Source organism: Myodes glareolus, chromosome 10, assembly GCF_982192425.1.
Source record: "Myodes glareolus chromosome 10, mMyoGla1.1, whole genome shotgun sequence".
Lineage (NCBI taxonomy): Eukaryota > Metazoa > Chordata > Mammalia > Rodentia > Cricetidae > Myodes > Myodes glareolus.
In genome coordinates, this window is record NC_142035.1 from 86,553,106 (window position 1) to 86,566,916 (window position 13,811).

General features: G+C 44.6%; 1 protein-coding gene across 21 annotated transcripts in view; it reads right to left on the reverse strand.

The window, feature by feature from the left end:
- Positions 1 to 13,811, reverse strand: part of Phf21a (PHD finger protein 21A) — a 165,772-nt gene that overhangs the window by 8,792 nt on the left and 143,169 nt on the right. For 19 of the 21 annotated variants that reach the window (XM_087911380.1, XM_085696611.2, XM_085696610.2 and 16 more), the window contains 5 exons: positions 8,317 to 8,415; positions 6,761 to 6,812; positions 6,070 to 6,149; positions 5,623 to 5,683; positions 3,341 to 3,504 (listed from right to left, as the gene is read on the reverse strand). In XM_087911380.1, the coding sequence (XP_087767506.1) occupies positions 3,341 to 3,504; positions 5,623 to 5,683; positions 6,070 to 6,149; positions 6,761 to 6,812; positions 8,317 to 8,415 (456 nt within the window). Of the gene's footprint in view, positions 1 to 3,340; positions 3,505 to 3,576; positions 3,600 to 5,622; positions 5,684 to 6,069; positions 6,150 to 6,760; positions 6,813 to 8,316; positions 8,416 to 13,811 lie in introns of all 21 variants that reach the window. The other 2 variants (XM_085696618.2, XM_085696613.2) reach the window with 1 other exon arrangement.

Consider the following 13,811-nt stretch of genomic DNA (forward strand, 5'->3'; position numbering starts at 1 on the left):
AGTCCTGGGAAAGAGGGTGGGAATGGTGCCTGATGCATTAGTATTACTTTGTAAACAATTTTGCTTTATATATCCCTGGAAATCGCCAGTGACTCCAGACCAAATTTTGAGAATTGCTCTAGACTAGCAGTTTAAATATAAAATTCCAAGAATGTCAGAATGAATATAAAATACAGGGACAGTTCATCCATCAACGTCAGTCTTTGCCTAAAGAGTGGAGCTCAAAAGGCTTAACTCTGGCGATAGGTCATGAGCAACTTCAGTTGGAACATGCCTGACTGTGACATTGCTGAGGACATGCGGCCTCTACCAACTTTAGCTTCACTGCATGTTAAAAATTTATAATTAGTAAACATATCTTCCCTTCCCATGAAAATGACAGCATCAACAAGGTACATCCTGAGGATTACTGTCTGGCTGAGTCTTGTATTACCAAGTCCTTCTAGATGGTTATTGATCCCCAGGAAATGCTTGGCTCTCAACTGTTACTGTCTAATTAATGTCGAGGCTTATGCTACCCAGCAGCAAGCACAGAACCCCGTGTGTTGATTTAATCACAGCTGCTGTTGGGTGCTGTAAAAGTAGAAGTCAATTATCTCTTAAAAAAAAAATGTATCCCACTGGGTTTAACTCAGGAAATTCTCAATATTTTTAGTGGTTTCAGAAAAGCATTATTTTGTCTTTAGATTTCTGCAAAGAACTATGTTTGTGCTTTAAGATGAAATCTGGTAAAAGTTTTCAGTTTGTGATTTGGCCAGAGTGGAACCTTTAGGTCTAGGCTATAAAAGAGAAGTGCAGACTCAACAAAAGAACCCAGACCAAGGCACAGGGTATAAGGGAGTCACCTCCCCAGCACTGTGTGTCGAGGCACAGGGAGTCAGTGAGCTGCTGGCTTCTTTATCACACCTGGATTGGGGAAAAACTGGAACAGTCTTTGGTATCGGCAAACATGGTTTCTGGCAAGGACTCCAGGTGCACGTTAGCCTGACAGTTAGAAACCTGCATCAGTTCCCAGGGCCAAAGGTTAGGAAGGATGTATGGAATGCCAAGTCTGTAGCACCAGCTACAGCAGGGATGGAACTGTCTGGGAACAGACGTCTCCTATGACCCCAGTTCTCCAAAGATCATACTTTGTTTGCTGTCTCTGGAATCCTAACTCAGGGCTTCAGGTGGCATTCTTGTGGAGAGGACTGTGCCATTAGTAAGTCAAGAGAACCTTCAACTGCAAGGAACACTTCACCGGAAGACGGTTAGCATGAGCCCTGCAGTTCCTAAGAGATGAGGATGTGGACAAAGAGGTTCTTGTTCTCTTACTTCAGGCCTATTCCTCTTGTCATCTTCAGATTTATCCTTGACAATCCTCTTTTTCTCATTATTCAATTTAATCCACCCAAATCTTCAAAATACAAGCAAAACAAAACTGGTCACTTTTCTCCATTTCTGCATCTACCACTCCATCAGAACTATGTGTCATTATCTCTTGCCTGGACCACCACAGCAGCCTTCGTAATGGCCTCTCTGCTTCATTCCACCCTTCCTAACGCACTTCTCTCTACAGTGCTCCTTTCTCTTTTTCTTTTCTTCTTCTTCTTCTTCTTCTTCTTTTTTCTTTCTTTCTTTCTTTTTTTTCAGTGCTCCTTTCAAAACCCAGCTGGTTTTATAAGCACCAGGAACCTTCCAAGGAGGCTTAAGTCTTTGGTTAACCAGTCTGTTAGGAAACTACTAGATACTTACTATTCACATGGATTCAGTGCTATCTCCAACCAGAGTGAAAATAGACTTTACAAGTGAAAAAGTCCAATGGGGATTATCTCAAGAGAGGAACCTGGCTGACGTCACATGCCTCCGGCTGAGATACACTACCGGTCATTCTGACTCTAGGTGCCTTCGAGAATGCATGCTTAAGTCTATTCTGAACACAGTCCAGTGGAGCACCTGCCCCACTGAAAAAAGATGCCACCATTAGGAAATACAAAGACAGGTGAGGGGGCCTGGTGAGACAGCTCAGTGGATAAGTGCACTTGTCACCAAGCCTGATGTCCTGAGTTCAATCCCAGGGACCCACAAAGTGGAAGGAGAGGACTCACTCCCAAAAGCTGTTCTCTTGACCTCCACACAAATGCACAGCATGGGTGCATATACAAAGACACAGATACACATACTCTAAAGGGATAGATTTTAATAAAAAAAAAAAATAGATGGCCTAAGAAACTGTTTCAGAATAAAGGAGGGTAAAGAGATCCAACCAGAGTAATAAGTGCCAAGAGTGATCTTAGACAAAGGCAATTACTGGGCCAAGTGAAAAAACTGGAATATGAACTGATTATTACATGATCAGACGTAACCAATGTTAAATTCTCAGAATTTCTAAAAACAAAGAAGTGTGCACATGCACATGTTTGCACATGCATGTGAGTCCAAGCATGTAAAGGAAGACACAATATAGCAAGTTAACTAATGCATCAGAGCAAATGATGTTACTCTCCACTGCACCACTGCTGCAACCTCTGCACAACAGAACACATCAGTGGGATTGTGTCGTTCCACTGGTGGTTTCCTGTCGTACTTAGAATAAAAGGCACAGAGCCTTGCATGAGCGGACCTGTCTGCGCTCCAGTCACACCTCCCACACACATGGAGTCCCTTCTCCCTCGTCATGGGTGCTGCCTTCACCTTCCTGGCACTGCACTGTGTTCACTACTGTTCCACTTCTCCTGATGCTCATCTCTGCCTAATGGGCTACATATTTGTTCCCTTGTTGCCTATCTCTTCCTACAGAGCACAAGCCCCCAAGTGCTTGTATTTTGCTTGGTTTGTTCCTTGCTGTCTCCCCAGCTTCAGGAGCAGCAGTTGCTCAGCAGAACAGGATTCAGTGAGGATCTGCTGAGTGAACTTGCTGCTGGAACCTGCTTCTGACCAGCTCCCCCAAACGGAAAACATTGCACTTCTAGAGGCGCGCCTAACACAGCAGTCAGGCTGCTAGACGCATCCGCTCTGCACATGCTCTCTCCAGTACACAAATGACAGAGAACTCTCAACTTAGGAATCCATGCTCCCACCCTCCTCTGAGAGTTCATTCACAGCTGATAAATCTAGACTCTTAAACCCTGGGCTCCCTAGATTTATGTGAACATGACTCTCAGTTCATGTTTCTTGTTTCATGACAAGAAACAGCTGAGATCCCAGAAGAAAGCTGCCTGGCATGGTATGTAGGCAGTATGCAGGGTCTATTGTTGTTCCAGGGCTAGCGAGGAAGGATCAATCTGGCGAGGAGACAATATAGGACAATGGCTTTCCCATGTGAGCTCTCAGAGAGAGTGCAGGCCCCCAAGTTACTTACGTCTGTGGAGGTGGGGCTGGGCAGGGACACAGGCTGCACAGGTGCAGGGAAAGTGAATGTGGTCTCTGTCTTTTCATTTTCAGGGGAGTCGGGATGACTGGATTGGGGGGATGTTGGGGTAAGGGCTCCAAACCCCAGCACTGCATTGTATTTTGGAGGACGACCTATATACCAAGAGAAGGGAACAAAAGGGGAAAAGGGGAGGGAAAGACAGGGGGAAAATGGTTCTTACATACCTTTGGCCAGTGTTCCTCATTGGCTAGCATGGGAAAGGAAGTGAGGTAGCAGACAGAAGGTTAATACACAGGCCAGAGGAAGGAAAAGAAGCAGAGATTTCAATGCCATTAGAAACAACTACATGAACTCTAAAAGAAGGGCGCCTTGGAGAGTGGAAACAGAAGGTGCGCTTGTAAAGAGACCCCATCCCAGCAGAGCACAATGATTCCTGGACAGCCACAGTCTGAGGTTTCTAACAGGAGGACCCAGGTTTCATGAAGCAAAAGAGCCTGAAGCCAGAACAGAGTTTATCTTTCATGTGTTTCATGCATTAGTCACTAGGATTTTCCTGCAGCCGGCACTCCTAATGATCTTTTGTTCTTGTGAATGGATTTGTTCAGCATTTTTGCTTTTCCATGTCTCTTTCTGAACAGTTTAGAACTTTACAGTTGGCAAGAGTGGAGGAAGGCAATGTGAGGAGGCAGAATTCTGGCCCTGCTGTCAGCGCCTCTGGGAGGGAGTTTCTAGGAACAGCTGGAGTGTAACAGGACCAACGAATTCACAGGTTCCCAGCCTTAGGTATCCTTTACGGTGTTCTAAGAGCAGTCTTGCTGCTTCACACCATCAACATGCAAGGACTCCATGTTTAAGAACAGAACGGGGCATTTTTGTGAAAGGTCCAGTCGGAAGCAATCTACAACCAGTCTAAAAAAGCCCAGGGTCACGGGTAGTCTAGGACGGTCCCTCTCACCACGCACCTACATCGAGCCTGTGTCTCCTGAGAGCTGCCAGTGATCCTGAGTGCAAACCAACCCAGCAAAGTCAGGAAAAGGCACTCATCTGCCTACAAGCACTGGTGAAGGCTTCTGTCAGGGTCATGCACAGAAGCGCTGCCTGTGTCAGGCAGATAGAGCGTGTGCCACAAAGGCAGATTTGACTGGTCTTTTCCTAAAGAATCTAGTGCTGTGGGAAGCAAACTGACAACAAATCCTCTTTGCTTATCCATACAAGACATGTTCAAAGCACTGCGAAAGCAGGCTTTAGCCTCTGATCTTTCTGGCTCATTTAACCCCTTTTTTCTAAGCAGATACTACCTCCCAGCAGGACAATTAATTGAGGGTACTGGCTGGGGACCTCTTATCTGAGAACTGTGTGGTCACTAAAAAATAGTTGAACACAAAACCAAAAAGTAACTATGACTGTGGCCCAGGAGCCAGCACAAAGCAGTAACTTAAGGGTTTCCCATCTAGATGAGTTGGTTACTTGCAGGACAGGACTGATGAAAGACTGCGCATGTCACCGAGGCCGGCTGTACCTCAGGCATATAATGGCACATTGGTAGCTCTGGCCAAGGCAGACAAATGTCAGGGTGACCTCCAAAGTCTCCAAAGGCTCCAAGAGTCTGTGTGTTTGCTCAAAGATCAGTCACTCGGCAGCCTTTCTTGCCTGTAACTGCAACTCAGGGGCACATTACCACATGGAGAAAGGGATCTTGGGATATATTACTAATATCAGAGGGTGACTTCAAAACCTTGTTTATGAGTCAAAGCCTGAGTTCTGAAGACCTATTTAGACCGTGTGCTGAGAGCTGCTGCTGTCTGGGGCTGGAAGATGGGAACAGCGTGTTAGTTTTCCCAGCATCTTTTCCTTCCTTAGTTGGAGATGCTCATGAGAGAAGATTCTAAGTTCTTGGCAGATCACAGAAATCCAGTCCTGTTCTATGCTCACTGACAAGAGGAAACACTATTAGGAATGCCTAGGCAGCAGCAGAATAGGTCTGATCACTGAGCTATCATGGATGGTCTGCTATGCTTGGGGCAGAAAGGCTGCATTAAGCCATTCTGAGCCAGCTTAGCCAGGACTTAGAAAGTCAGTTTTTAGCCCTGTGCTCAGAGCAGCACCAAGAAATCTTTCTTTTCCTCCATGTTCTCAGAGAACAACAAAACCTATTTTCAAAGATAGAGGAGCTAGGTTCTAAGACAATGGAAAAGAGGAAGGTAAGAGAAAAAGAAAACAACACAGAAAGCAGAGGCAGAAGCAAGACAGGGTTTTTAAAAGGAACTCACCTCGCTTCCGCGTCCCAGGATGCATTGTGCTGTTAAGGTAAGTGACTGCGCTCTTCTTACGCTTTAGAGAGTTAAGAGGGAGAGGTGACTATTGAATACCATGGTTATCAAGAACACTACAAACATGTCTACCACATGCTAACTAGTCTGTGCCAGTCATACCAAGGTCTCAGTGCTAATGTGTTTTATTATATGTATTTGACTCTGAGAGAATACTACAAAGGGGCCTGTCTCTGCTCCGTGACAGTGTAGTCAAGTCAGGATGAACAGAAACATAGGATTGTATCTACTCACACTTAGCAAAACAAAACCTTAAGAGGCAAGCAGTGATGGATAGCACAGTGGAGCAATTAGCAGAGAGAACTGCTCTTAGCAGGCTCTCAGTGGGAGGGGCTAACAGGTCACAGATGAAGTCAGCAAGAGGAGGGCCAGTGCTGGCTAGAGTACCTCTGGCTCAAAGACGGCCCCGCTGTACACCGGGTTCGCTGTTGTTCTTCTCTTTCGCTCTTGCCTCTTGCTTTGGATTTCTTGGGAAGAAAAGGCTTCAGTTAGAAGATAGGAACAAAGAAGCTAAGGAACAGAAGTTCACTATTTAATGTGCCGGGTTTCCTGCAACCAATAAGAAGTAGGGCAAGGATTTGTCTTACCAAGGCCTCCACTGGATCAGGCACACTGCTTGTGACTCTCAGCAGGTAAGGCCTGGGCCCTTCAGAGCACTGACGGGCCACATTTGCAGACAGCCATTCTCACTGATTTTTAGACTGCTGTGCACACAGGTCTGCGTGAGCTGTATCTACAGACTACCAACCAAAATTCACCACCCCGAACTACATAACAAGGGTCCCGGAGCTTTGTCACTGCCCTCGGGTCCTGATGTGCAGCCACTGGAGAGCAGGGACAAGGACTTGTCAGAGGGCACTTGCTACTGTGCTGTGAGACAAAAGCAGGAGCCACCTTCATCAGGAAGCTGGGGAGTTCCCAGGACAGGGGTGTGAATGGCACTAGGGAGAGGGGGCCTGGACAGTATGGAAATCCAGCCCATACTGGTGGAATACTCTATTTGTGCTCTAGGAATTCAGGCAAACATCACTTTTAGGAACAAAGCGAGAAAAAAGACATGGAGAATATCTTCTCTTACCTTCTAGATGGTCATGTGTTACCAACCCTAGAGACACCATGAAGGCAAGTTTCTGTGGCAGAGAAACAAAAGAATCTATTTCAGTCTGGGATCTCACAAAGCCAACCATCAGCTTCCTCGTCAGAGAGCAGGAAAGCTGCCACCACAGAGGCTTTCTGTTCTGATAAGGGCCGATACTTCCCACTTTTGCAAAGTCACACACCAGCATCTGGACTGACTGCTGTCTGGCTCTTTTGCCCAGAGAATCCTCTTACAGAGTACCCAGAGTGGAGATGCATGCAGAGGGCCAAGGAACCTCAGCGCAGCAAGCTTCAGGCTCTAAGCACACCACTCTTCACTGGGATGTAGGAACACTAGCTAATGTTTTTAGGGACACCAGTAGGTGATTCTGCTTAACTTTCAGTTAAACATGAAAGCTAAATATCATGGGACAGTTTTCCCGCAGCTGTACCCCGAGATAGAATATAAGACCTTTAGACTGGAAAGAGAATGGAACGACTGTGATACGTTGCTCTCGTTGGCTGTGATCTGAAAAGTATGTCTTCACTGTCTACTGAAGCACTGCTCACGGCTTTTAAAGACCTTAAGTACTTTTTGTGAATGAGCTGCAAGGTTTTCATTAATTTTTATAACAAGTGCTTCTTTTTGGTTCAAGTTTCAGTCCTTTAAAAATACAACTGATTTCACCTCAGAAAGAAGAACATTTAATATTAGTTTTTAAAAACACTGGGTTGGTTCAATAGATCTTTCATTTGTTTTTGTTTTTGTTTTGTTTTTCCAGGACAGGGTTTCTCTGTGTAGCCCTGATGTCCCAGAACTCATTCTGTAGACTCGGCTGACCTCAGACTCAGAGACCTGCCTGTCTTTGCCTCCTGAGCCCTGGAACTAAACGTGTGCTCCACTCCCGCTCAGCTGATCTTTCCTTTGTTCATTTAAAGAAAAAAAAAGGCACAATGCCATTGCCCTCATGCCACTGTCAGGTATGGCTTCTCTATGAAACTGCACTGAGGACAGAGGGTCCGACACACTCCATCGTAACCACATCACCATCTGCGTCAAGGGAGAATGCCCTCTCGTCCACGGGCACAGTTCGTTGCTTTTGCTGGGCTATGTCATAGTGTGAACATTACCTTTTCCAACCCACTTTCACACTCAATGTACTACTTTTGAGCCACTAAGTCCTTTGGAATATGTTGCTCTAATGTAATAAACTGAACATACAATGGCAGCCCACATGTAAAGGGATGTCTGTTGAACCCCTTAGCTGCCTTACATACGTTGTCTGAGTCAAGTTCAGCACTGCCTTCCTGAGGAATGCTGCAGGACCCCTGGGAAGTTCATCTTTAATCTTCTGTTTCAAGTTTACAGGATTTATATGAAAACATCATGTCAGAAATCCTCCTTTCAGCACCTGTACTTGGGCCCTCAGGACTCTGTGCTAAAAAACCTGCCCCAGGTTGACTTGACTCGGTAACCACACTGATGAATGAAAGGAATACTGAGGGGGGCTAAATCAACAGTTCTGGGGCACATGAAGGGTGCAGAGGTGGCCCTACCTGAGGGTTCTCTTCTCGTTTTGGTTTTGGTGCAGCAGGTGGAGTGACAGTACGGCTCTCTGCTTGCTTCTCCTCTGTTTCTGTGTGGGATTTAACTGTCTAGGAGAGAACAATTAAGCAAAAATTCAGAAGTAATGTTTTATTAAAAGAATTGGAAATAGTTGAACTATAGTCAGAAAAAAATAGTGTACTCAAATTTGAAACATTACCAGACAAGTTCATATGATGTATTTGTTGAAGAAGAAGAAAAGTGTGAAAGTCCAGCTGGAGACACTGGACTGCATGCCTGAGCAATATGAACCTACAAATACACTCAGATGAAGGTATGGTCCCTGCATAGAAAGATGAAGTGCCAGCAGGTGGAGCACCTGTTGCCAAGCCGGTAACATGAAGTTTGGTCCCCAAGATCCACCTGGTAGAAAAAGACAACTAACTTCCCTACGTGACTCCTGACCTCCACATGTGCACCACAGCACACACAACACCCAGTAAACAATAATGCTTTGAAAGAAGGCAAACAAGGACTCAGAGGTCAAAAACATTGACTTCTCTTGCAGTGGATCTGGGTTTAGTTCTCAGCACCTACTTGGCAGCTTATAACCACCTGTAACTCTAATCCCTGGGCCCTTTTTTGACCTGCTTGGGCCTCAGACTTACTCATGGTGTTCAGACATAAAGTCATGCAAAATATTCAAACATATAAAATTAAACGGTGATTAGAAATATTTTTTAAAGGCAAAGAAAACCTGAAGTATAGGTTATTTTCCTTGGCTGTGGGATGTGGAGGTTTCCAGAAACATCCCATCATCACTATATAAGGGCTAAGCTCTGTCCACACATGCTTAAGATATGCAGTCGATCCCAAGTTCTTCTTCCGAACAACCCAGAACTACCTTTACCTGGGGCACTAAAAACTGACTTGCAAGAGGCTGACGTTCTGACCCTTCCAACTCCTTCTAGAAGCATTTACTGAAACACACAAATACCAGTACATTACGACCTGCTGACACAATTGGGAGCCAGCACCAGGCAGTCCTGCATTACTGTTCTTACTATCAACAATGGCTAGCTCTTTTATAAATTCTGCAGAAATAAAATCGTTTTAGAACAGTAGACATAAAACCATAAATATAAACTTACTTTTAAAAAACTATTGAAAATTATAGGTGCAATGGTCTTTTGTGAGGTAACAACAAGTGATTAAGTAATTAGAACAAAATCTGATTATTGATAGACAGGAGCTAAGTGCAAGACTTTAGACCCATAAAAAAAGACATCAAAAGTTCTTGAAAACCATAATGATGAAAAATAATATACGAGATCTGAAAAAACGTTTACTTTTTCTCTATTTCCATACTTTGCCTCTGGCTTTGCATGCTGTTACATAGGCAAACGTAAGACCTGCTTATCAATATTAGGACAGCCACTGTCCTGGGGCCCAGCTGCTGCCGTTACTGCTCTAACCAGAGTCCTGCCATACGTCTCCATCTGTATCATATGCCACGTGAGCGGGGGCAGCTTGCACACTCCTTGTTACTGCAGTCCTTTGAGCCAGCATGACATGCCATACTTGCATCAATACAGCACTGGCCTCCAGGAGAACCAATCACATCTCAATCTCTGTCTCAATCCCTTTCTTCTCCTTCCTTACAAACTTTAATTTAGTCCCAAAAGGACCCATTTCCTCCATAAAGGAAACCTTTAATTGGAACGTCATTCATAGTGTTATTACTAAGGTTTGGGGTAATCAGAATTAGTTTATTTTTGTGACTTGAACGTGAAAGGATAGAGGAATGAAGAAGGTTAACCATGGGGCTTGTGTTCCTTTCCTGTGTGAGACAGTTCCCTGAGAGCCTCTCTCTTATGTCCATGGTTGAACAGACACTTGGTGGCAGTTCCCTGGGAGAGGGAAGTCCCTCTGCACTGAGGATCACCACACCCACATTTCTCCCCCCTCCCCCCTCTCTCTCTCTCTCTCTCTCTCTCTCTCTCTCTGGAAAGAAGAACATACTGAGTATTGGACAAAGAACATTTAAAAAAAAATCCAAACAAAAAGAAAACATTTGGGGTGGGGTACTTTCTTACACCTCTTGCTCTAGGAGAAGGCTGTCATGTGTCCAGAACTACAGAGACACTAAGGCCAGATGAAATAGTCTCCTGCCCACAACCAGCAAAAAGGGAGGCCAAAAGTCACTTGACTGAGCTTAGATGTAAACTACCCAGCTCTAGTTAGGCCTGGTGACAACCGCAGCTCTGGTCAACTACTGTGACTATAAACTTGTATCCAGCTAAGTAGAAGGCAGAGGTACAACATTCCTGAAGGGATGGGTAAAACAAACAAACAAACCCAGAAAAGTCAAAGCCATCACCTAACAATCCTATACTGTGCTAAGACTATTCTGAAGGAATAAAGGATAAATTAAGAGATTCAGACAAATAAAAGCACTGCCAGCACACCTGCCTTAAAGAAATGACACACAGCCCTGTCAAGAAAAGGTGCCATCAAACTATATCACACACTATAAAGAAATCCCTCATAAAAGAAGTGTGACTAACGAAGCAATCACCTCAACTTTCGACAGCCACCAGTCTGATTAGTCAACAGCCATCAGTATCAGAGCAAGACTGTCAACTAGCTGCAACATGACCATTTGCTGAAGGTTTCAAAACTGAGATTGTAACGGTAGCCCGAGACTGCAGCATGATGTATACATGACTCTAAATGTACCAGGGAGAGCAAGTTGCGGACCTGGACTTTTGTATGTCTCGCTTAACTGCGGTGGGCTGGAACCAAAGCCCACGGTGTCTTTATGGTGATCCTGGTGTTGTTTACACTCAGGCTCTGTAAACTCCTCCTCTCCTCTCTCAGAACCACAGTGTAATGTGGTTTCAGTAAGGCAGACATCAGAGGCTCTCTAGTGAGGGTGGGTAAGAAGACTCCCTACAGACAGAGTGAACCCATTGCTAGTATAACTCTACTGCCTTCTTTCCTACGTCAAAGAAAGAGAGAGGCCGTGGGTCAACATAGTCTGGATGTTTCTTCCCTGGGGCAAAGCCTCAATGACTGCTACAAATGCCCAAGAGACTGAGCTCCATGTTGCATGGGCGTTGATTTTTTTCATCTTTATCTTTATATACAAACAGAATGAGAAGCAAAGCAGCTGGCACTTGTCTGTTTTGTTGTTTGTTTGCAGGATGAAACCCAGGTCCTTGTACATGCCAGGCCGGAGCTCCCTCACCAAGCTACATCCTAGTGCTCACTAACACATTTTCAAGAAGTGAAGAAGGTCGACCGAAGAAACAGCAAACCTAGTGAGCCTTGAGAACCCTGTGCACACAGGCTTAGTAATCCTCTGAACAGGTGACTACTTGTCTCCTATGTTAGCCCACCTAGGAGAAGCTCAGCAGAAGCTCTGAAGAAGGGAATCCCAAGAACTGGGCTAATCTGAGGGCTGCTAGGCCAGATGGCCTGCCAACTTAACTAGCAACAACTGGATTCCTATATTCTGGCAGAGAGGATGCCAGGACATACCGGCCTTCAACTTAGAACTTCTATGCTATTCAAATCAAACCACAAAACACCGTCAACACGACAGTGCAAGACATAAAAAGATGTCTAAAGTCTAGAGAAGACTGGGTTAAATACATGGTGTGCTTTAAAATCCTGTTAGTGCGTAAACAGAAAATATTAGAGGCACATAGTAGAAAATGCTAATAGCAATGAACTACTGGTGGTAAAGTTAAATTAAAATTACAGGAAGTGCATAGGTTATGGGAAGAGCATCTTCTATAACTTATATTTCTGTGATGTCTACATTTTAAAATCACATGTAATATCTGTATAATCAGAAAAATAAATGAAAAAATAAGATGAATATGAAAATAGTTTTTTTCTTATTTACCAAAAGTGATAGAGAAGCGACGGGAAGTGGTACTTTACAGCACTTCTGAGGTGTACTCAGGTCCCACGGTAATGCGCACTGGTGTTTTACCATGGGGGTTGGGTTCTCTGGAATTCGAGTTACAGACAGTTGTGAGTTGCCATGTGGGTGCTGGGAATTGAACCCAGGTCCTCTGGCAGTCAGTGCTCTTAACCACTGAGCCATCTCTTCAGCCTTGAGGGTCAGCACAGCCCTCAAGGTCTTGTCCCCTAAGTCTTGAGCACTGAAGGACTGCTGCCAAATAGTCTCAAGAACTCTGATCTAAAGTTGGTGCCAATAATTTAGTTCAGTGGTGCTGGCACACCTTTAATCCCAGCATTCAGGATGCAGAGGCAGATGGATCTCTATGAGTTCAAGGCCAGCCTGGTCTACAGAGTGAGTTTCAGGACAGGCCCCAAAGCTACAGAGAAACCCTGTCTCGTCACCTCCCCCGCAAAAAAATCCTAGCAAGTCCCTTGAAGCACTTGCTGGTGTTTGAGCAGCTCTGCAGGAATGGTGATGAGCCATCTTATGTGTTTCTTGATTCAACTCTGCAGCATGGATGAGTGATCTGAGTCCAAGACTTGGGAGTCTATGTGCAAGATTCCTCTGTCCAGTAAGGTCAAGGTAGCATTCCCTGTGCCCCCCCACCAGGGCCAGCCTCTCTGAATCATGGCTGCTTACCCAATCACGCAGAAGACTGAGATCCACCAGAGACATTTTTGTTTGTTTGTTTTTTTGAGACAGGGTTTCTCTATGTAGCTTTGGAGCCTGTCCTGGATCTCACTCTGTAGACCAGGTTGGCCTTGAACTCACAGAGATCCACCTGCCTCTGCATCCTGAATGCTGGGATCAAAGGTGTGCGTTACTACCACCCAGCCTGAGACTAATTTCACATAAATGGGAAGTCAAGTTTGAGAAATTAGAAACAGACCCAAGATAATGACTTTTTGAGGCAGGCACATAATTGAAAGGGTTAATAATAAGTACTGAAGGTAAATTTTTGTTAAAATTTCAGGAAATAAATAAATTAGGAGGACAGACTATCGTACAATTTATATTTCTGTGGTGTTAGTATTTCTTAAAATCACATATATTATCTCTATGATCAGAAAAAGAAATGGAAAAATAAAATGAAAATGACAAATAGCTTTTTATTCCTAAAGAAAAGTGAGATTTAGGGACAGAAAGTGACAGTACTGTGAAGTTACTTCAAGGAGCCTGGAGATCTAAAGCTGAGTAGGGTGGTCCTGGCTCAGACTGGCTCCAAGTCGTGACTGTCTTTCTGCCTCAGGCTCCTGGGTACGCCCCACCATGCTAGGCAGGCCAATGATCAGTTAAAGCAACTTTCCTGAAAACTTGCTTTTGTCTGAAGGACTCCTTCTCGTCACTGGTCTTTCTCCAGATGGTGAAGTGACTGTCTAGAGAACCCCTTCTCTGTGGTTATACCTTTAAGGGTTCTTTGGAGGTTACTAGCTTTGCTCTAGTCTCACCCATGTAAGAGAACAATCTGACTTTAGAAAATGTAAATGCAGGGCTCCAATATTTGAACTAAAATGTCTGCTACATCTAGTC